Source organism: Lytechinus variegatus, chromosome 16 (genome assembly GCF_018143015.1).
Source record: "Lytechinus variegatus isolate NC3 chromosome 16, Lvar_3.0, whole genome shotgun sequence".
Lineage (NCBI taxonomy): Eukaryota > Metazoa > Echinodermata > Echinoidea > Temnopleuroida > Toxopneustidae > Lytechinus > Lytechinus variegatus.
In genome coordinates this window covers 17,026,147-17,050,829 of record NC_054755.1, presented here as the reverse complement: position 1 = coordinate 17,050,829, position 24,683 = coordinate 17,026,147, and the positions used below count along the sequence as shown (strand labels likewise).

General features: G+C 37.4%; 1 protein-coding gene across 1 annotated transcript in view; it reads right to left on the bottom strand.

Moving 5' to 3' along the window:
* Window positions 1-6,042: 6,042 nt before the first annotated feature.
* The window catches only part of LOC121429488 (protein FORGETTER 1-like), a 60,755-nt gene continuing 42,114 nt past the window's right edge, over window positions 6,043-24,683 (bottom strand). Inside the window, exons 28-31 of the mRNA XM_041626534.1 lie at window positions 21,909-21,992; window positions 20,007-20,112; window positions 10,634-10,775; window positions 6,043-8,866 (exon numbers count right to left, since the gene is read on the bottom strand). Coding sequence (XP_041482468.1) covers window positions 8,234-8,866; window positions 10,634-10,775; window positions 20,007-20,112; window positions 21,909-21,992 — 965 coding nt within the window. The 3' untranslated portion in view covers window positions 6,043-8,233. The remainder of the gene's footprint in view (window positions 8,867-10,633; window positions 10,776-20,006; window positions 20,113-21,908; window positions 21,993-24,683) is intronic.

Sequence of the window (24,683 nt, the reverse complement as noted above, 5' to 3'; positions counted from 1 at the left end):
GAATATTAACATTTTCCAATTGCGTTCGCGAATTTTGATTTATCAGGTACCTATTATTTTCATGTATTCCATAAAGTTTTCAAAATATCCCTTTTCAGGTCTGATTGTCAAAATGCATCAGCTAGGGCTGCTATGCTTGCATTTTTGATTGGCAGATTATGTATATGTCTCAATATTGATTGTATAACAAACTACTTAAAATCCCCTTTTATGACAGTTTATCAAAAATTTCGGCTCGCGATTTGCGCTCGCATTAATGGTTAAAAATATATCAACTAATTAATGATGCATCCTATTCATAAATAAAAAGGGGCTTGAAATGTTCAGTGTTCAGGCCATATTATCATCAGAATCCGCGCCCTCATTATGCATTAATACTAAGATATCAATTTAATAATTAAATTGTCACTTTTGTTTTATCTCGCGCTTAGCAAGATGAACAGGAAGATAATAGTAATCATATTCATATGATAACATGTCCTAAGGATGTCAAGGTCCTATGTCTCAAAATTAAAGTAATAATGAAACATATCAGCTCTTTATCAAGTGCGATTTATATCCACCTTACAAGTTTCCTACAAAGTGTTTGAAATATCAGATCGGAATATCAAATATTTTAAGCTCGCGCTTCGCGCTCGCTTTTATTATCATGATAAAAGATTGTTTAGAATGCCTAGATTCTAGGTCTAAATCTGAAACACGCGCGCGCATTTTCATTCAGTTATCCAGTTTCAGATCACAATATCAAAAAATTCTGCTCGCCCTTTGTGCTCGTATTATTAATGTCGGAAGATCCCCTTTCTCATCCCTTTCATGATTTACAAAACATGAATAGAGTATCCCGTTCAAGGTCGAAATCTTGGTTTTTTTTCGCTCGCGCTTCGTGCTCGCATAATTTGATTGTGAAATATGTAATGTCTTCATGGCTAAATGCAAGCAGTCCTTAAAAGGCACTTTTCGATCAGTTCAAAACGTATACAAACATTTTCTGCTCGCGCTTTGCGCTCGCATTATTAACGTAGGAAGATCCCCTCTTACTCATCTTTTTCATGATTTAGGAAACATGAATAGAGTGTCCCGTTCTAGGTCTAAATCTAAAATTTTTCCGCTCGCACTTCGCGCTCGCATCAATTGTTTAGTTATACTGTATAGCTATCCTGTTCATGATTACAAAAACTGATGAAATTTCCATTCTTTATGTAGAAATGTCAAAAATTTTCAGCTCGCGCTTCGCGCACGCATTATTTGATTGTTGAAATATATAACGTCTTCATGGCTAACTGTATGCAGTCTTTAACAGGACTGGTAGGCCTACCTTTCCGATCAGTTCAAAACGTTTATCAAAAATTTCTACTCGCGCTTCGCGTTCGCAGTAATTATTGCAGGCACATCTTCAGAATGTTCAAATTTTATGAAACAATACATACAATTTTAAAAAAAATTTGCTCGTGCTTCGCGCAGGCATTATAAAATAAGGATTATGATACTATACATTTATGTTGATTTCAAGTATAAAGCTAAAAAGTGACTTATAGGACTACCCCCTTCAAAGAAACAAACGAAAAAAAAAATCTTCTAGCGGCCGATCGGGGAAAATATGGCTGAAAAAAAAATTCCGGGCCCCTTTATTGGCGAAGGCTGGATCCGCCCCTGATTCATGTGCCTATATGAGATAAGATAATTTAACATGCATTTAAGGCACTTATGATTGCCTGGGGGAGGGAGGGGCCGCCATTTTTCAGAAAAGTACACAGGGGCGCCAAAATCAGGTCGAATTTGGGCCCCCTCCCTACGAAATCCTGGATCCGCGCCTGGGGGTGCGACCCCCCCCCCTCCACTAGCTACTTTGAATATTGTCGGTAAATCGGGTAAATCTGCGCTACCGTCGGGGGAAAATGAAGAAAATGGGCGAGGGAAAAAAAGGGAAAAAGAGGACAGAAAAAAGGGTAGAAAAGGAAAGAAAGAAAGAAAGAAAGAAACAAGAAAGAAAGAAAGAAAGAAGAAAAAAAAGAAGGAAAACATCAGAGAGAGAATGGGACGAGGTTTTGTGTCGGTGTGATCAAAGATGCGGAGTCTGAGAAGTTTGAAAATGATAAAATTGTCTGTTACGCAAGCACATGAATGTTGGACTGACGCCTGCCGGGAAAATGACAAACTGTCGGGTCACGCAGGTCTATTCCAACTCCTCTAAGCATGTACCTTGTTCTTGCTCGATATTTGAGTTCCAGTATCTTTGTCAATAATTCAAACTGCATACTCTTATCGAAATGCGAACGTGGGAGCTCTCTGTACCGACAGTGATTAGAATGTCCCGATTTAAGGTCCAAATGTCATAACACTTATAGCTCGCGCTAATATAGTGAGGATAGTGATATCCATATCCTCTTCAGTTTTCCTTCATGTTGGACAGTGCTCTAAAAGTTCCCTTTCGGGTCAGTGATAAACAATTTCAGCTCACATTTTGCGCTCGTATGATGTTTATTGAGGTTCACAGCTAGTTCACATATAATGCAGAATTTGAGTTTGTCTTCATAAAAACGTGTGAAAGTGTTAAGTTTTTAAGTCAAAACTTCCAAAGTTGTCAGTTAATACTTAATTCTTTACCGTCAGTGAATATGTCCCGGTTGAAGGTCTAAATTTCATACTAATTTTCAGCTCGCGCTACGCGCTCGATATATTTAATAAGATCCATATCATCTCCATAATTTTCCTTCATCTTGGACAGTACTTTAAAAGTTCCCTTTAGGATCAGTATATAAAAAGTTTCAGCTCGCGCTTCGCGCTCACACTATGTTTATTAAGAAACACAGCATGCCCAATATACATATGCGGAAGGTGATTTATTTGTTCTTCGTATGAAAACGTGTCAAAATGTTTAGTTTTTAAGTCAAAATATTCAAAAATTTAAGCTTGCGCTTCGCGATCACATCATTCATTGTTACATTTTCTTTTCACGATTATAAAACTTGCATGGAATGTCTGATTTTAATAGTCTTGAATCTAAAACGAACAGCTCGCGTTTCGCGATCGCATTACTTGTTTTATTAGATACCCATCCTGTTAATGATTTAAAAAGGGTTTAGATGTCCAATTTTCGGGTTGTAAAATACAAAATTTTCAGCCCGCGCTTCGCGCTAGCAAAAATAGCATAGTTCTATGCACATGCTATTCATGGTTACATTGCTTTAAAATGTACTATTTTAGTTCTAAATCTGAAGAAAAATTCAATTCGCGCTTAATTTTTTTTTCTGTGTTTTGGATGAAAAAGGTGCTTAACGAGTTTATTTTTCAGGTCGAATATCGAAAATTTCGCTTTTATGCAAACTAAACATAATATTGAGGGATGTAAAAAATAATCGTAGAGGTGTCTTTTATGACGAGAATACAATCGCTTTTTGTGACCAAAATAGACCGTAAGAATGCAATAGATATTCCGTTAATTGCCACGCCGTCTCTCATCATCCCACGAAAAATAAATCTTGACCTTTTTTAAGGTTGAAAAACTTCGAAACTTACTTCTGAAACTAATGACGACTAGGTTTATGAAGACAATATAAACGCTTAAGTGATACCATTCTGCATCATATCCGGTGTTAAGAAAATTGATAAAATGTTTATAAAATAAACTTGACGTGGAAGAGTACTTTAAACCCTTACATCCGACAATCAACAATAAACTCTAAATAAACTATCATCATTGCACATTCATATAGAGCATATAGGCCAACCGCAATCAAGCAGGCACGCAATCGAGGTGGACATTTAGGTATGACCTTGGCCATGAGTTGATTAAAACCAGCGATTTAGAATCAATTGTTAAATGCTAGATCTAGGGCAGTCTGTGTTTCTCTGCCTTCTTAAATTCTGTTTCAACTCTTCATGGCCCTTTGGGAAAGGGTAATAACCCCATAAACATGAAAAAATTGTGAAGAGAATAAAGTCAGTGATCTACAGGGCGTGAGAGACGCTTGCTTCCCCCCCCAAAAAAAAAAAAAAAAAAATCAAGACCCAAAAGAGAGCGAGAGCGAGAGAAAAGGGAGATACAAAAGGTACGAGAAAGGGTGGAATATGAATATCATGCCAAAATTTAGTTTCTAAAATAAAAATGTCAAAAGTTTTGCCGGAAACACCGTATCGGGCCCCCTCAAAATGTTTAGCTCATTACGTCACTGAAGTTTTGCCTTAGCAACGAAACTCCCTCCAATCTGATCATCAACACACATTCCCCCAAAACCGCAAAGCTTATTAGTGTTCGTTGGTGGTATGCGAGTGAACGAAGCGACCGAGCAGGAACTTTGCTTTTTTGGTGGGGTGGCTATTTTCAGACATTGAATCTGACAGGCCTGGTGCACATTTTCGAATGGAATTTTTGTGAACTCTTTAGGCCAAAAAGTTAGAAAATATCGAGTTAAATCTTCTGATTAGGATCTCTGCCCCTACGGGCCAATGTCAGTTCAATTGCTATTCAATAAAGACATAGGCCCGTATTCTGAAGTCAGGTTTAACTTAAACTCAGGTTTAAAGTTGTGGTTTAAGTATGGGAAGCCAAAAGTATCAATTTTTTATTAAGTTGAACGTTTCTTATGTTTACTGTGCTTTTTCCTGATTCATCGATGGTGAAGACAATAATCTATGCATACTTCCTAGACATTTATGAATGATTTGAGAGCCAAATGAGCTGAAATATGATATCTCTACCATTAGTGATTTATGCAACAATTGGCTATCTATACTTAAACCACAACTTTAAACCTAAGTTTAAGTTAAACCTGCTATCAGAATAAGGGCCATAGACTACATCACTAGGCCACAGTTCATAGAAAGTTCACAATTTAAAGGAGAATGAAACCTTTGGAACAAGATAGCTTGTGTGAAAACAGAAAAATCAAAGAAACAGATCAACGAAAGTTTGAGAAAAGTCGGACAAATAATGAAAAAGTTATGAGCATTTGAATATTGCAATCACTAATGCTATGGAGATCCTCAAATTGGTAATGCGACAGAGATGTGTGATGTCACTTGAGAACAACTCTCCCTATTAATAGTATGTATTTCACTCAAAATTGCCTCTTTTATCACATCTATCAGTAGATCATGTGTTCTTTTCCCGCTCAAATTATAGACATACATACATACTTTGCCCCCCCCCCCTCCCTCATCATTTTTCTTGCTTTCACGATTTATCATTTAAAGGGACTTCTCTCTCTTTCCTTCTGTTTGCCCCCCTCCCCCAGCTCACCCTCTCTCCCTCTCAAAATTTCCTCTCTCTCTTCACTTCCCTCCCTCTGATCCCCTCACGAGAGAGATATCTCTACTTTTCACTCTCTCTCTCTCTCTCATCCTCTTGCTCACTCTCTACCCACTCTCCTTTATTCTCTCCAGATCGAGTTCAATAGTGTGTATGAAGGGGGCCCCCTATATCGCATGCGCACCTAACTATTTAGATTAATATTAATCATGATTTTTCTTTAATTTCAAGAAAATCTTCAGTTGATAATGTTCCTTGTAGTCCTACAAGTACATGATATGTGTGCCAGAAATCTCATAAAAATTTGAAATATATGATTTTATTGACCACAGCCACTTATTTTCAGACTAAACAAAACAATGGTGCCCCATGTCTGCGCACCCATTCACTATACACACGATTTGGGAGTTTTTCTGCATTTTGAGGCCGTCAGATGGAATGCCCGAAAATCATTGTTTTTCCACCATTTTGGGTTTTTGATTTTTAAATGAATATCTTTCAATTTATTGCATGTGTAAAGTCTGTGGTCGTCGCGTATCATCTTTTGCTAGAATCGCGTCAATACAAGTATGGGCAGACAAGGGGCCCTGTGCAGACTTAGAGGACCTTACCATACTAACTGTTCACAGCATACTAAATTTCAAAATTTGTATGGTTCTCAGTGATAAACAATTCACCTGTTGGAAACCAAATGGCTTTGCTCTAACACATGATTTCCATAGAATATGTAATCACAGTCTATAACATGTTAAAAACCCTGGGTGCATAGTTATTCAATGATGAAAATACAAAACACAAACTATAATTACATAAATAAGTAATCAAAATCTTCAAACATTTGAAAAAAAACATGTGAATTTGTTTTTATTTAGTGACAATGATCAATAGATACAAATATGTAGTACACAATGGTCTAAAAGCTACCCAATAATCATGTGTAAAACATTCTCTGAGATATATTTCTGTTTTATATCCTCTACTTTAAAATCTAGTTTTTTTAGCACCGAATGAAAGAGTGACTGACATGATTGCAGCTTCCATAATTTGGTAACAAGTTTGTATCTACATTGTAGGTATCTAACAGAAATAAACATATCACACAACGAACATCTAAGAATCAAGTTCACAATGTGAGATCAACTTGGTTACTCCCCCCCCCCCCAAAAGAAAAAACAATTTGCAGTATGCTGTATATGGAAAAGGTAGAAGTTGCTCAATGCAGAAATATTGCAGTATTTTGTCATTAAGTACTCTTCGCAACATACCTGCTATATAAGCATTCACAAGAGTGTAGCTACTGCCAGCACATAATACGCCTGCCTGTAACATGGAAAATGGAGTTATTGGTCAAGCAAGAAAAGTGGAAGGTGGCGACTTCACCTCTGACCTCCTTACCTCAAAATCAATACATATGTAGAATTGCTGAGATCTATGCTAGCATCATACACACCAAATTATATGAGCAAAGGTTAACTTCAACTCAAGTTATTGCGTTAACAAGGACTTTAAGTCATTTGTACTGTAGTGACATGGTGGTTTAAATCTAATGAGATAAGCACCAACTTTGATGTCTTCATTATTCATATATTCTTTGGAATTGTGTTTTTCATTTACATCCACAAAAAAATACAATGCGTCCACGAACGACTGGTATTTCACAGTTTACCAAGTACAGTACATTGTGCAAACAGGCTATGATATGCAATAAAGTAGGAATGCAACAAATACCTTCATAAAAAGTTCATTGGTGTGCTATTCTAGTCACCTGGTCTATTCAATTTCTTCATCCTGCTATGTAAGGCATGCTTACATAATATCTTGCTTTGAAATCTGCCTATCATACTTCATAGGCAAATGAAAGTTCATTTGACCAAAATTGTCCATGAAGTACACTACGAAAGGGTCTATTAACAAAGAATCTTCCCTGGTTACTTATCATTGGTTTTGGGGTAGCCCAGAAAGAAAAAAAGAGTTGTTAAACACATCCTGAGATGATTTCTAACCTTGTGAAGAAGCAAAATGAAAATGAGGTGAAATTCCAGGGGGGGGGGGCAGATTCCACCTGATGAGTGGATACCAGGCGCAACCATGGGGTTACGAACACCCCCCTTAACAAGTATTTTCCATATTTTGTAAATGCACCCCTTAACAAGTATTGGCATGTGAAACCCTACCCTTAACAGGCATTTGAAACAAAACGGTACCCTTGACAAGTATTCCCTGAATTGGCCACCTAAACAAGTACAGCAATATGTCAACTGTCGGCTTTACCTTCACTTAAATTTGGCTTGGTACCGACCCACCTCACACACCTCGCTAAAATCGGACTCTAAACATGTAGTGTTGGGGCAATGAGGACATCCTTTATGAGAACAGTTTGGTCTTTTGACCCTCGCAAATTTGACCGCAAACATGCATCTTTCCTAGTGAAATATATAACCTTTTTTCAGTATTTTTAAACCCTTACTGTGTTACGTACGTAAGGTTTTTACGTGTTTATTTGGTTGCGTCTGGTATCAACTCGTTAATAGCAGTGAAATAAGTGAAATAAGATTTAGCCCTGTTCCAGACACAGTCACAGTCGAACACAATTTGAAAAATCAAATGCAACTCGTTATTCAACCAATGGAATAGTAATGATAATAATTCCCAGTTCTTGGAAAAGATTTGGCAGCTCTGTTTTAAAGCCATCCAACTGCATGATATATTAATGAATACATTTGAATTGAGCTATGAAATGTAAAATACGGAAAACATAATTTCTTAACATTTTAAGAATTCACACTGAACAGCAGCCAAGTCAATACGTCATGTCAAAATATATCTTGACTCTAGAAAGCTTACACAAGTACATTTAAATAGTTAACCATAGTACATACTATGGTTAGGAAAACACTTAACTGATATCCAACGTACATCACACATAGTACGATCAAGGTATAAAAAGGAAGCCCAATGATTTATACACCATGTAAATGCTCAACTCTACTGAGCAGCTAGGCAAGCATCTATATGTTTGTTCAAGTCCTTGTTCATAGTTCCACGAGGCAGCTCTTTGGCACATATCGGACAAACAACCCGCTTCTCCACCTTCTTCTCCCCTCCTTTCTGCAACGAGGTTAAGAGCGAAGACTGCTTCTTGCACTTCTTCACTGGAGGCGCCGAGATGCGGCTGCTCCCCGAAGTGAGCACGCTGCCATTGTTACTGTCCTGCAAAGGCTTCTTGACAGAGGTAGCAGCGAATTCCTTTGGTCCAGGGCCATCTTGGGTGGATCCGTCGCTGCTTGCTTCGGAAACCGCATCGCCAAGCTTCCTCTTCTTCCGACCTCCATCTTCACAGTGCTCCCAACTGCCACCACCGACATCGTCATCATCAGTACTTACTTCTTTAGAATCTGAGCTTGAATCCATGGAAACGGGCTTCTCTTTGACCTTGAAATAGCTTGTTAGTGTCGGAGCAGGGGTCATGGCCTTGGAGACGAACTTGGCTTGGACAGGAGTCTCGTCCTCAACGATGATGACCTTTGACACGGCAGTGGGGTCAGGGGTAGATTCTTGGTGATTGGCCACAGAGGGGCCCAGTGGAGAGGAGATGGATGATGGCCCTATTCCTAATTTCTGTAATATAGAAATAATAAAGCTGTTTGTTTTAAGTAATGAATAATAAAATAATAATAATAAAAGCTGGATTTTTTTCCTTGTTTTTTTGTTCTGCTCTGAAGCGTCTTGAGCATCTAATCAAGATGGAAAGAGCGCTATATAAATCTTATGTATTATTATTAATTATAAAGTGCTTTTTGCCCAAGGATACAAAGCGCTGCTATTATTACCCTGGCTTTAGCTGCCCCGCCCACATAGGCGCTCAAGCATCCAAGGAATTTCTTCCTACTGGGTACCCATTCACCCCTCGCCTTGGTTGAGTGCAGCACAATGTGGGTAAAATTCTTGCTGAAATAAAACATGCCATGGCTGGGAATCGAACCCACGTCCCTCATATTGAGAGATGAGAGTCTCAACCACTTGACCACGACACCCCCATATTAAGTTTGATCCCTTATATGTGGGACCTTCCTAATATCATGTCTGTTTTCTATTTAATATGACAAATAAACGTCATGGAGCAAAATGGAAGACAAACAGAAAAAAGTTTTCTATTTTATGGAATGGGAAGTTCCAATCTCATAACTAATTACACATGCTGATCAATGCATAATAATGATAACAATTGTAGGTATTTATATGGCGCCATCTATACAGAAATAATCCATTCCAAGGCACATTGTTATCATCATGACATCATAGAATTAAAGGTTTGTTTTATCAATTAAATGGAAGCCAGGAAATTGCAATTTTGGGTGTCAAACACTTCAATCAAATGTATATAATTGGGTATCAACATTTGTTCTGTCTGTTGTTGTTTTCTATATTTGTTTTGTATTCCTAATTTTTCAACTTGTTTTTTTTTCTCGTCAATAACAAGATGACTTATTTGAGTTTTATCAGTATCAGTAAAGCAATAATACATACATGAATTTTCGATAACAATGCATTTTGCGCTGGATTCGTAAAAAAAATCACATTGTTAAACAATTTTGGTCTGACATGCACCGAAAAAAATGATGGGCAATTTTTGAACCCTTTAAACAGTCGTCGCTAATTTGTCTTAAAGGTTTCACAGGGCTTGAAAAATGTCCAGAAAGCATGCCGCATGATCTTTTCCATTTATGATCCTATCACAGGAAATGTCAATAAAGTGCTGAATCAGTTACATGAAATTTGGTCGGGGGACAATTGCTCCGGGCTTTATTTCATCTAAGGTAGTAGGGTTAGGGTTGCAACTGAGTTTTATGTTAGGATTAGGGTTTGGTTTAGGATAGGGTGTAGTGTTGAATCCAGGGTTGAAGTTGGTCATTTAATAAGTGTGTGGAATTTACCAAGGAGCAATTGAAGCCTGGGCAAATGGGCCCGCTAAATCAGCCCTCAGTCTTATTTGAGTTGACTCTTAGCTCAACCAACAGGCGTAAAAATACTATATAATGCTTTCTATTTCATTAACCCAACCCCTTACTGATCTGATCACAAACCAAATTGTTTTTACTTTCACTCCTTCTTTTGAATAGAACTCACCCCATATCACATACCTTTGTAATCTTATGTAATTACATGTACATTCTCAAATTTATCTCATATATCCAAAATGTATCAATGACTCTGTTGATAACTTTCAAGCTAAAGATGAGGTTTGAACCTTAAAACATGTTCCATTCATAAAAATGTTATGTTCTCGTAAATATTTTTGTCAAGCTAATATCGTGTCATTCTTTTGGAAAAAGTTGAATCTTTGAGAAACGACCCTAGATAATAATCTAGCAACGTGCAACTTACACTTTGAACCTTCTCCAGAGCTTTCTTTTCTCTGAGATCGTCTTCCGCTATGGGTATGAGAATGTTGGGATACCTTACGCCAATCACTCGCTTCCCGTTACTCAGCTGTACCCGAACGACTCGCATGTTACTCTCTGTTTTACTGGAATATGAAAATAAAATACCTGAAATAGAAATACTCTGAAAATTCATTTTTCCCAACTGATTTAGGCCTGGCAGCCACAGTGCAGTGCCAGATCGATGTTGCTCTATCCCTTAAATTGTTAGATGCCAAACGGGGTAGCAGCAACTCCCATCTTTAAATGTCATTTGGTCTGAAGTGGCCAGGGTTTGAACTCCGGACATCCCAGTTGTGAGACAGACACTCTACCAACTGAGCCAACACACACTGGTAGCTACATGTAGATAAATGGTATTTATTATAATAAAATCCAATTAGCAGCCAAAGACTGAGTTACATAAATACAGAGTAAAATGTTAACATAATAGCAAAATGAAAGATAGGAAAAGGGGGTACAGAAAGACTATGATACACAAAAGAAATGAAAGTAAGAATATCAGCAAGAAAGACTAGGAAAACAGAATCACAAATGAACATTATACACAATGAATTTGAGAAATACTGAATAAATGATGTTGCCATGTGTGTTATTAGTTTGATATTTCGAAAGGCTGGGTTTTATGAAATACGTGTCTTTCAAAAATAATAACATCAAAAGCTATGAAAAAGGGGAGGGATTGAAAGAGCCTATTGTAGCTATAATTACTGATTTATTTGTGATTACTGTTGGTTTGATGTTGAAATAGAAATATACATAATTTTAGGCATCAAAATAGCCAAGCCATTTTTATGGATAAAAGAATAATGCATCTAATCTTTTATTTAATTTTTAACTTGTTTTTTTTTACAGCATGAAGAAGAATAATTTCTCATTCACATGAGCTTATTTTAATAGCTTTTGAATCTTGAAAGACATGCTGTACAGTATTCCATAAAATCTAACCCCTTGTAAAAATATTGAATTGCACAGAATCACCAATAATAATAATAATCATTATACTTGCTTATATAGCGTTTAAAGCTCGAGGATAGTTTTGGTGAAGGATCATAAAATCCAGTTGTATATGGGTCGTGGCTATTGAATAACAAGAACTGATCATAATGCAATATGAGAGTGGCAAAATTTCTACTTGAAAATGTCTAAATTTTAAATAAACTCAGAAAATGAAGTCATTATCCTCGGCTGAATTTCACCGACATCTTACTCAATCTACCTATTCGCAATGTTCAAAAAGGTCATTTTTCACAGCGCCCACTTTCGTCCATGACTGAGCATTTGTTTTTCACGTGACCGATATCTACTTTACTGGAAAACAAAATTCTTCCGCGCATCGTCTGCTATCGCTAGGCTACACGGAATGCATGCAATGCTTTAGCATCCAAATTTCACCGCGAGGTGAGCGCGGGAGCATGGCCGGGGAAACGCCGAGCAGCCACTGTCGTAAAGTTGGTTTGTATTGAGCCAGAGGAATTGGAGGGATTATCTGTTGTAGACTTACCTTCGCTATGCTAATGCCATCACTCAGACTTATATATATATATGTATTTATATATATAGTGTACCTATATCCATAAAATAGTATCGTTGAGGTTCCTGAGAAGATTTTGTAGAGATTATAAGACGACTACAATTTCTGCAATAGTTGGTCGAACAACCAAAACACAGGACACCGGATGCGATGCACAAATCGCAGCATCGCCTGACGATGTGTACGGCGGGCCGGCCGCTGACATTCACATCATACTCATCCACGCGAACACTTCTGACCGCATGTAATACGTGCCGCAGAAATCTGCATTCTCTTTCTTATCACATGTGACACACAGCCGCCTCTCGACCAAATTACTTTTTCTAGACTCTGTAAGCTCTGCGACTCTGTAAGCTCTGCCCTCACACATTTTTCTTCAAAGAACAATTTACATGACTGGCGTCGTCATGTGATTGTAATCTCAATAAAATTCAACAAATTTCTCCTTTCTATTGTCTTATTGCTGACAGTTCTCCCCCTAAATTTGAGGTGGGGGAGGGGACGGTGCTCCCTAAAATTTTTGTTGATAACCTTTTTTTTTTGCTTGTCAATTTTCTTTCCTGCGTCCCTCCTAAATTCACGTGGACCCCCTGAAACGTTTTGTGTCCTCCCTAAAATTTAGGTTGATGACCTTTTCTTTTTTTTTGCTTCTCAAAAATTTTTGGTGATCCACTCCTAAAACTTAGGTTGACAACCATTTTTTTTTTGGGGGGGGCTGTCAAATTTTTTACCTGTGCCCATCCCAAAATTTCAGCTGGACCTCCCCTAAATTGTTTGGCTTCCACCGCCAAGGTGTTGCCCCCTCCTCTGTATTTCCATCTAAATATGTAAAGCATTTTCAAGAAACAACATTTCAACTAATGTAAAGAAAAAAAAAATGCACATTTTCGAAATGGCAATTATTGGGACTTTGATCCGTAAACAACAAGAGACATCCTTTTTTATCATTATCTTATAAAGTGCTTTGCAGATTTTCGCCTGTATCTTTTGCTGATAAATCTCTATGATCTTGGCCCAGGGCCGGCGCTAAGACTCAAACGTAATATTTTCACCTGCAGCCTACCCCCCCCCCCCCGACCAGCAAATCGATACTTTTCTTTTGGGAGGGGGGTGCAAAGTTCCAATGCATATCTAACTGTATGTATCACAATCCTGATCGCAAAGAATTCCATTTCGAAAATATGTAAAGGTCACGATGGAGAAATAGGCTTTGTGTATTACATATACTACATCTCTTCTATTTTAGCATCTGACGTGGCGTACCTAGGATTTTCCGATGAGGGGGGGGGGCAATTTGACAAGTAAAAAAAAAGTAAAAAATAAAAAAAAAACGTCTTCAACCACAAATAAAGGATTTCGTATCAGAAAAAAAATTGACAAGCAAAAAAAAAAAAAAAAATAAAGTTCTTCAACTAAAATTAAAGGATTTCGTACAAGAAGAAAATTTGACAAGCAAAAAAAAAAAGAAAAAAGGTCTTCAATTTCAAAGGCACGGGCCACTTGTTTCTCATCACGCATCAGTTGTGACTCGTCGGGGGGGGGGGGGGGGACATGGGTTGTGACTCGTCAAGGGTTGGGCAGTCTGCCCCTTTGTAGGTTCGCTAATGTCCGCTAATGTCTCCAAGGTCTCCCCCCCAAAAAAAAATATTAATAATAATAACATTACACTCAAAATTACCAGGAACTGATCGCTTCTATCACCGACATGCTGTATAAATAGCACGGACCAAGTTCCCCCATCTATCTCTTACCCCGTTTTTTTTTTTTTTTTTGGGGGGGGGACAGAATCATATGCCATTGTGGTACTAAATCAGGTGCACAATACGTTCGGCATGGCGGGGGGGGGGGGGCACGATATAAAACAAGTCGGGAGTCAGTTGATATTGATCGCGCTTCTTGCGCTAAATAGCCATATAAAATGACCTGAACATGGAAATGGAAATTTATTTGACGACCGTTTATACAAGCTATAGGAATTCACGAAAAGCTAGCGGATCGCTGCTAGCACGAAGCGCGAGCTGATATTGTTTGTATTCAAACCTGACAATAGTACATTGGAGGAGGCCTACATACTAGCTTGTTTTGCAATCATGCCGTGGAATCTATATAATTAACAATTATAATAAGTAAACAATGCGAGAGCGAAGCGCGAGCTGTGTTTTTTGAATAACTATATTGACCCCCAAATCGAACGTTTGACATGTAGGTTTGTGATGAAAAGGATATAAAATCCAAGTACAAGTGCGAGCTCTAAGCGCGAGCTTGTTTGTTTTTTTCAGACTGGGGTGGTGGAATTACTGGGAGAGTGGAGCACTTGCCACCCTTTCCACTAAAAAAATAAAACATATAATTTTTTCAAATTGAAATGTGCCTTACAAAATTAATGCCCCGTTTGAAGTAAAACAAAATACATTTTAGGCTAGAAAATGACAAATTCTGGGCTGGCGCTTCGCGCTCGTACCAATATTTGTTCGTGCAATAATCATCCTGTTCATGGTTACATTTCGTGATAATTATTGATATTCTGATGTGAAACTGGATGATTTAAGTGCAGGCTATCGCGCATGTTTAAGATTTAGACCACATTCTGAATACATTTGTTTAATGGAACATTATGGAATACAAGTATACAATATGAACTTGGCAAATCAAAGAATGTGACCACGCAGCGTGAGCTCAAAATGCTGATATGTATAGACCATAAAATTGATATTTTACAGAGCACTTAAATTTGTAAATGAAAAAAAAATGAAAGCTCGTCCGAGCTAAAATATGTTTTGTATATTGACTTCAAAACTTGCTCCATATCAGCCTATTGAGCAAGATATTAATCTATTCGAACAGTTTTTCTTGCGCCAAGCGCAAGCAAAACTTTTATATGGTAACATGAAAGATTGCAAGTCTTCCCCTCACATTATTACATTCACTCGTCTCCCTCCTCTTATTTTCCTCTTCTGTCTTTCTTTTCCCTTTTTGTTTTTCTTTCTATCTTTTATTTGCTCTGTCAATTTTTTTCAGGGGGGGGGGGGGGCACGTGCCCCCAGGCCCCCTCTCCGTAGCTACACCACTTCGGGTCAGCGGTCACTTCGCCCCTGGATACGCCTATGCACAATTTTGAATGATCCTGCATGTCTTCATTACATAACATTTTCATTTTATTTAATCCCATTCAATATCATATCTATCAATGATTGTCAATATACATGAACCTCTATGAAGGGGCTAGTTTTTGCTTGTATTTCCGCTCAGAGTTTTAGAAAGATGCAAATTGGTCGCATCCCCTGCCATTATTTTGGACAGCGTAGGTGAACCCCTTTTCTTATCAATCATGGCAATGATTCTGGTGAAGTTACCAAAGAACGATCGGTCAGAATAATTTATGTAATTAATTTTCAGTGATATCGAAGTTGAATGGCCATTTTCAAATTAATGAGCTTGCCTAGGCAAGCTCGTTAATTTAAAATGGCCATTCGTATAGGTTTTTTAGCTTATAGAATAGGAAGGAGAAAACAATATCATTTTGGATATTGAAACAAGGGGAAGATATAAAGAGGGGATGCAGGTGGCAATTTTCGTAGATTTAGCTATATCGTGCAGGACTCTCTGGAAAAGCATGTATACTCAAGAAACTAGCCTTGGTAAAAAAAAAAACCGGGAATAGATAGATAAATAAACAAATAAATAAATAAATGAATGAATGAAAAAAAAATAAATGTAAGCCTATGTCTTCTATGAGCAACTGTAAAAATATACGGGGTGCGTCTCTGCCCGGATCCGCCAAAGATGATATGCCATGAGTGTCGATCGGGGGGGGGGGGTGGAGATGGGGAAATATACCCCAAAAGAATTCAGGTGGGGATGGCTTGTAAAGTCGCACCCCCCCCCCCCTATTATATTGAGGGCATCGAAAAAAACAGTATATCTCCAGAAAAAAATCGATCTTACAAAATACATGAAATCAATAAAAAAAATGTCAACACAGAAATACACAAACGAAAGAAAAACAAAATTTGTTTTCCAATTCAGTTATACTTTTTTTCTGAAGTTGACAAGTCTGTTTTGAAACAGTTACACATTTATCTGTAAATGATAAGTGAACTTGCCGATATCTTAGGGTAATTTCATGAGCCATGAATAAATGCAAATGTTTAGGCCCTCTCTCCATTCGATGGTGCAAAGGTAAAATTGTATTAACAACAAATGCATTTTATATATGTTATCTGAATTCATAGGCGAATCTATAGGGGACGAGGGGAACGATTCCCCCGCTCCTATTTGCGGAGCAAAAGAAGAAAACGGGAAAAGTTAAAGAGAGGAGAAAAGAAAAGGAAAATAAAAGAAGGAAGACGAGTGAATAGATAAGACGATGGGAAGACTTGGCAAAAAAATATTTCATGCCACTATTTTCGATCGCGCGAAGGGCTCGTATTGCTTGTTCGATGACCCATATCTTGCTCAATAGGATGATATAGAACTAAAAATATCAAGTATTGAAGTCAACATACAGAACATATCTCAGCTCTGACATCGAGTTTGAGCTTTCAATATTGCTATATAGTGCTTGAAATAGTGCTTAAATTACCCCTTTTTAAATTACCCCTTTTTCAGACCGGAAGAAGAACACACTAATGATTGAGATCGGTTAAATATTAAAATTTTTCTGCCCGCAGTTCGCGCTGGCATTATATATGTAGGAAGAAACCAAATTGTCCAGATTTCATGACTTACAAAGCATGAATTGAGAGTTCTATTTTTAAGTCAGAATTTCATCTTTTTTCTGCTCGCGCTTCGCGCTCGCATTTATCGTTTAGCTTTATATCCTGTCCTTTTCATGATTACAACAAGTTGTTAGAATTCCATTGTGTCAAAACGTCAACAAATTTCAGATGTATACCTATCCTGTTCATGATGAAAAAAAATCAAACGCTCAGTGCTCTTTCTCACTTCATAAAAGATGACGTATGGAATATATAGGCGAGTATAAAGTCAGAGATCTTATCATTATGAGCTACGTTTCGTTGACAAACCAAAATTACACTTTTATGTCGGTAATTTATTTTGATTATTTTTTCCTCGCTCTTTGCTTGGTCCGTAGAAGAGGTTGAGGAGTAGCGATTTTGTAAGTCGTGTAGTTGAACAAAGTAATATTAAAAAAGAAAGTGTTTTTATAATGACCTATAGTAAAAAGTATTATTTTAACATTATTTAAAATTTTGTTGCAATTTATCGATTGCAACAATTTTTTTTTGCTATTCTCTCATGAAAACAGTCAGATGGACAATTCTGATAATATATTTCTCCCTTTTATAATGAGAGGTTGAAATTGTTTTCCATTATGTGAATGGATTGTTTGTAAAAAAACAACAACAACGAATTTATACTGCGATGAAGTCTTGAAGTCATCCTTGTTGACAACGCGATCCAGTTATTCCCTTTCCTTCAGTTCTTTCTTTCTTTATCTATTTATCTATTAATCTCTATTTTCTTTCATTGCATTCTTTCTTCCTTTCTTTCTCAATTTCCCCTCGTGCAGTTGTGAATTGAATGGAGCGGTCCATTTGTACAAGGCCCATTCCTTTTTTTTCAATTTACTCGCTGGCGGATTCGCCGCGGCTGCATGTGCTGGTCTATTTTCAGTTGGTATGATTCCAATTCGTCTAATTATGAACTGGTTTACTGGGGTCTACCATCATCAGTTCGTCCACTCACTGTTTTGTCTAATAACCAGTCAGGTCAAATACCCATCTAAAGTCCATATACCCCCGTATTTAGTCTAATTGGACTAAAGTGTGAATTGGTAGAAATGAATAAAAATAAAATGAAATTTGACCAACTGGTTATGAAATGAATGAAAATAAAATGGGTATTAGGATAGGCCAATTGTTTATGAGACGATTTGGTCACTGTGATAGACGAAGATGAAATGAACAAATTGTTGTTAGACGATCGAAGTGGATGGATGATCGAGAGGACGTTTTGGCAACACGAATTAGCACTTTACCGCTGTGCTTTACGGTGGGTACAAAAACAATGATTAAAAGAGGCGAGCGTGCCCCCCCCCCCCCCGAAAAAAAGCCCCGCACAAATGAAATAAAAGAGGAAAACCCAAAACACGAGGCCTATATTCGGGTCGCTCTTTATAGAGAATGTAAATTCCTAAACATCATCCCTCACATTTGGAGATCATGCATATAAAAGATAACACTTTTGCGATCCAAAATAAAGTCGTGTCATTTTTCTATCGCCAGTTATGAAACATGTCTATGTCTAATAATTGCATATCGTCATACATCGAATCCCCGGGACCCACAAACTTTTTACTCATATAGTTAGTATAGCTTATGTTAATTCTAGGACGTATGTGAAAATCATCCATCAAAATATGGAAAATATACTAAACTCGAATGACACTATATATACAGAACTTTATCAAGTTACTTTCCATTTCCACATTTGAAGCTTGGTATTATATAACCTCGATTGAATTATTTCTGCAGAGGACACGTATACATGCATGTAGTGTAGGAACATAACCGTGCATATAACGCATACATAAACCCATATAAATGTCTATATACATGTATATGGCCTTTCCAGTAGACCGATGCATAATGCATTGAACTCTGCATGACCTCCTCTGGACTAGCAGTATGACCTTATTACGTAAAGTTCATCTGCTCTCGAATCAACACAATTCCATGCATAGTACACCCATAGAGCTGTTACACATAAAAACAACTTCATGTAGTTTATGATTTCAGACACGATCCACACAGTGATGGTTTGTTTCTATTTTTTTTAGCGAGTAAACACTCCCGTAAACACTGCATATCCAAATATAAATTGCCCCCGTCTTTTGGCAATTAGAGATCAGTTATTCAAATACACTCATTGTAGCATATCGTGGTTCCACTTTTTTTTTAATGGGATGATGAGGGTTTGTTTATCGTCGGGGTTTAGTCGTCGATTGGCAATGAATCTAACTTCCAAGGAATAGGAAATCAAGGTGCATTAGCTATAAGACTAAGTTCAGTGAGGTACGTATCGTTCAAGTATTTTCTTTTGTTCTGCTCTGCCGTTTGTTGTCACGTTATGCAATAGTGCGTATACAGAACGGGCTTAGCAAAACTGAGTGACTATAGACTGGACAACTCCTCTTTTCAGCGGACTACATTTTGTTCCCGCGTACGTAGCTCAAGCGGTGGTGCGTGTATACTGCAGAGAGCTAGCTGGAGGCCGAGGCAGTGCATGCAAAATAAATGCGTGGATTTCGGTGATAGAGGGAGACAGCTCGCAACCTGCTTGCCGGAGATCGCGCGTCAGCTTGATAATTCTGGGATACCCGACAGGGTTAAATTACAAGGGAAATTGCAAAATTAATTATGTAAAACACCATTTCATTTCATGTCATCCACATCATGACTGTTTTAGGGCATAAGCATTCATATAATATAGAAATTAATTAGAATGGTGACAAGCAGATTTTGAGGAATTTACCAAAACTATCCACCCTCTTTAATAATCACTTTGTCAGAAGTCTCTAAGCGCTCTACAGTATATGCAGCATAATTACCCTGGCTTAGCAGTGCAGCTGTTACGCGCACTGCGTTTCAAGGAATAAATTCCTGCCAGGTACCCATTTACCTCACCTGGGTTGAGTGCAGCACATTGTGGATCAATTTCTTGCTGAAGGAAATTACCCCATGATTGGGAATCGAACCCACGACCCTGTTTCAAAGTCCGGAGACTAATCCACTGGGCCACAACACGCCAATGTACGAACCTGAGTTGAAGTCTTCCTGCGTGGTGTTGTAGGGTGATTTCAAGTGAGGTCATGAGGGTCAAAGTGCCACCGCAGATCAGATCCAACTGATACAAACGTGCACCAACTGAAAGAGGAAGAGGAGTAGAGATCAATATAAAGAAAAATAATAGTAATAATGGTGTATTTACCCAGGGTAGCCACTTCAGTTCCAGAACTGTTCTCCTGTTGGTTCCATGACATATGCTCCGGCGACAATTGCTCTGCTTTTAATCCCACACACTAATCGAATGACCAACTTCAACCCTGGGTTTAACACTATACCCTACCCTAAACCTAACACAAAACCCTATTGCAACACTTACCCTACATCTTACAAGAAATTTAAGGGGAAGTTCACCCTGAAAAAAAGTTTATTGTAAAAATAGCAGAAAAAATAATAAAAAATATTGCCGAAGGTTTGAGAAATATTCATCAAATAATTAAAAATTAGAATTTCAATTATTTGATTTGTGAAGTCATATGCGAGCAGCATTCCTACATAGCGAATGGTAAAAAATCAATGAAATGTCATTTTCTCAGAAAATTGTTTTCACGGTACCTTTTGTATATCAATAGACAAATTACTTCACACCCGATCATGAATAGAAAACAAAATTAAGTCATCAGGAACCATACAGAATTTGAAATTCATGCATTTTATATTACATAACACATTGGGCAGCTGCTCGTTTATGACGTCACAAATCCAAAACTTTGAACTCTAATAACTTTCTTACTCTTTAACGGATTTTCCTCAAACCTTCACCAATATTTTTCAATATTTTTTCTGCTATTTTTACAACAAAGTTTTCTTCAGGGTGAACTTCCCTTTAAGCATGGAGCAATTGTCGCAGGAGTAAATGTGTCACCCTCCCTGCAGGCCCAGTTAATATCGTTACCCCGGCTTTAGCTCGGCTACCTACATGTAGGTGCTCAAGCATTCTTCCTACCGGGTACCCATTCACCTCACCTGGGTTGAGTGCAGCGCAATGTGGATAAATTTCTTGCTGAAGGAAAACATGCCATGGATAGGAATCAAACCCACATCCCTCAGATTGAAAGACCAGAGTCACAACCACTAGACACGATGGCCCGTATTCTAAAGTCAGGTTTAACTTAGACTATGGCAAACCAAAAGTGTCAAAATTTTATTAAGTTGTATGTTTCTTATGTTTACTGTGCTCTTTCCTGATTCATCAATGGTGAAGACAATCACCTATTTATACTTCCTAGACAATTATGAATGATTTGAGAGCCACATGAGCTGAAATATGATATCTTTACTGTTAGTGATTTATGTGACAATTGGCTATCCATACTTAAACCACAGCTTTAAACCTGAGTTTAAGTTAAACCCGACTTCAGAATACGGGCCAATGCCTCCATCAAAGGAAAAACCCAGTTTGGTGGATTTCCATATTGAACACGCCATTTTGGGTAAATGACCAATACAGACAAGGCACTAGCAATATTTTGTCTCACCCACTTGTGCAAAATAAGTAGAGATATTGCAATCTCCTTTGCCATGCAACAGATCTGTATCCACACCTCACTGTGAAATATCTGGTATGGAATGTATTCAAAAATAAAATTTGAGAAGGGCTATTTCATGAAATGCTTCTCCCTTTCAACCTTCCCCTGCACCTACTCCACACCTTTGATATAAATGACATTTTTGGAATGCTAATTTTCAAGTGTGCTGGTTAAATATATTTGTGGGTGCAGTATAGCTGAGGGCTCTAGGAGATGACCTTTGACCTTACAACGTGACCCTTGAAGCCATCATAACATGAACGGACCCCAAGTGCATCCATCACCCAAGTTTGCTTGCCATTGCACTATTTGAGTCGAATATCAAAAGGTTCAAAAGGAGAGACTAACCTCTACAGGTGGATGCATGTTTACATCTTGGTCCATGGATACAATGATCCTTAGATCTCTCGTAGTAGTCTTTCCATGGTGTCTCTAAAATAACAATAATGATAATCAACATTATTTGTATAGAACCTATCACAAGACATGTCTCTAAGCACTTCGGAAAAAATAGAAAGAGAGAAGGAATTTCAGTATAAAATTCTAGTAATACTGTAGTTCACAATAGACTATACAGTGCATATCAAAAAAAAGTTTACACTTTGAAAAAGTCCTGGGAATTAAAAAATACACAACACGTGGGTAATTTTTTCACATATGATCTTGGGTTTGGGTCTCATTTATCCAATGAAAGTAAAAAATTTGTCAGAATGTTACACTTGAGTGAGCACTGTCCATTTCTGTAAAGCTCGCAGAAATCTGTTTGCGCAGAAATGTTCGTTTTCATGCTGTGTCAAGTCGAAAGGACGAAATCAAACTGACACTACGAAAGATTTACCATACATTTCTCTTGCACTTTCAGTCAATTGGAATAAAACGGATAGATTTAAGCATTTTGTGACTATTTTGCCACCCAAATTGAAATTTCAACATTCAATAAGCACAACCTTTACCCTATTTGTGCCAGCTGGATCTGAGGACATAACTGAATCTGAACAAAATTTTATATCAGACATCTCCAGCATTTTTTCACTAAGTTTTTATCATTGAAAGTTGGTTTACATTTCATTTTTCATTTAATACTTGTTTCTCCACACTTTTCCCAAGCTTAGCGATGATTAACAAAATGAAAATCAAGCTTAAGCCATTCCATGTAAATCACAGCTCAGTGTAAAGCAAATATCGTCACGATGGCCTCGGTGTGTGGGGTAGTGGGGTGGGGCAAAATGCACTCTTCGAAGTGTTTTGGGCAAGGAAACAAGTCAAACAATGTAGACGATATCTTCAAATCACTTTTACTAGCTAAATTCCATGTGTTCTTCATGATTAAGGGCTACTTTTATTCGCATAACTATTTCAAATTTCTGCGCAAATCATTTTTCACTAACTTTTCAAAAGTGGTGCTCACTCAAGCGGAAATATTTTTCGACAGTTATATCGTCATTTGCTTTAATGGACCTGTACCAATGTTAAAATGTGGAACAATTTTCAGGATATTACAAATGTATAGTTTTACAGGATTTTATCAATGTGTAAACTTTTTTTTGATACGCACTGTAGAGACTTGAGGGGTTGCATATGCTACATGTCACATGTATTCATTTTTTTTAAATCTGCTTGTTTTATATTTTGTGGTAGACTGTTCCAGAGTTAAGGGGATGCTGAATAAAAATATTGTAAACCATAAGACCTGGGTATTGGTGGCAGACACAATTAAGAACAGATGAAAGCACTGATATTTGAATATTGGTCATGCTGTAATGATCATACAGTTTTATTTCAACATTTATTTCTGTCAATAAAAATCAACAATTCAGTAAAACACATTGCACAAGCACATTTCTTTCATCATATGCATTCTCAATATATAGGCATTTATAAATTAGTGGCATATTCTCGAAATATGTTTTCCAAACTTTTCATTTGACTTCATAATAGTGATTGCATGGAAAACAAAAGTCACTGAAAATAGGGAATTTATACTGTTTTTAAAAACAACTATTTCAGTCTAAGTAAAACTGTGCTTTATTTTACAAAAATACAAAAGATAACAAAAACTCACTATGATAAAAACATTATAGTTATGATATATAAGAGAAAAGGTACAAAGATTTTATTTTAAAATGAACCATGTTTATACATTTATTCTAATAACGTATGTGATTTGACTTCTGCAAACATGCAATGTTTCATTGATAGCAAATAAAGTTACTTTATTACATATTTTTGATCCAGTATTTATTACATATTTTTGATCCAGTAATACTGGATCAAAAATATGTCACCTGCCACCCACAAAAAGTCATAAGAGAGGTTCACTCTAAATAACCAATATATTAATTTATCATCAAATAGTTCAAATTCAGCATATTTAACAGAGTAGCTCTTCTTCATACTGTCAAATTTTAGGCTGATAGTACGGAAGATGTTGATCATCGTGGTAGTACAGAATCGGTAAAGGAAATAATCTGTTGTCTCATGATGCGGCAAACTGAAGTTGCGACGTTTTGACTGTAACTGCTAGTCTTCGTCAGGCAATGAAGTGGACACTCGCTGCGTGCTCCTTTGATACCGTAAGCTGCGTGCTGTCGGTGCTGGAACCGCCGCGCTAGTGTCCACTCCATTGCCTGACGAAAACTAGCAGTTGCAGTCGAAATGTGGCAATTTCAGTTTGCCGCATCGTGAGACAATAGATTATTTCCACTACCAAAGTTTTAGGTTGTTAAATAGAAGATGAGAGGAATTTCTTTGACATTACTTTCTGAAATGCTTGGATGGTTCAATGAGCTTGCATAGCATGTACATCTCATGCTGAAGAAACCTTAACTTCCAACCTTCTTTTCTGCACATTCTTTGAAGCTCCCCCTGAATTTGTTTGACATTCAATCAGGTACTTGAATGGAGGTTATTGTCAATCAACTTCTGCAATTCAAATATCATTTTCAAGTGGAAAAGTTTTCAGTTTTCAATTTTCAAGTTTTCAGGAGACATAATATTTGCTCCTGCGACAATTGCTTCGGTCTTAATGTCTCAGAGGGTGTAGGATTAGAGTTAGGATTGTAATAGAGTTTTTAGTTCGGTGTAATGAAAAAATGAGTATGAGGGTTTATTTTGTTTTGGAGG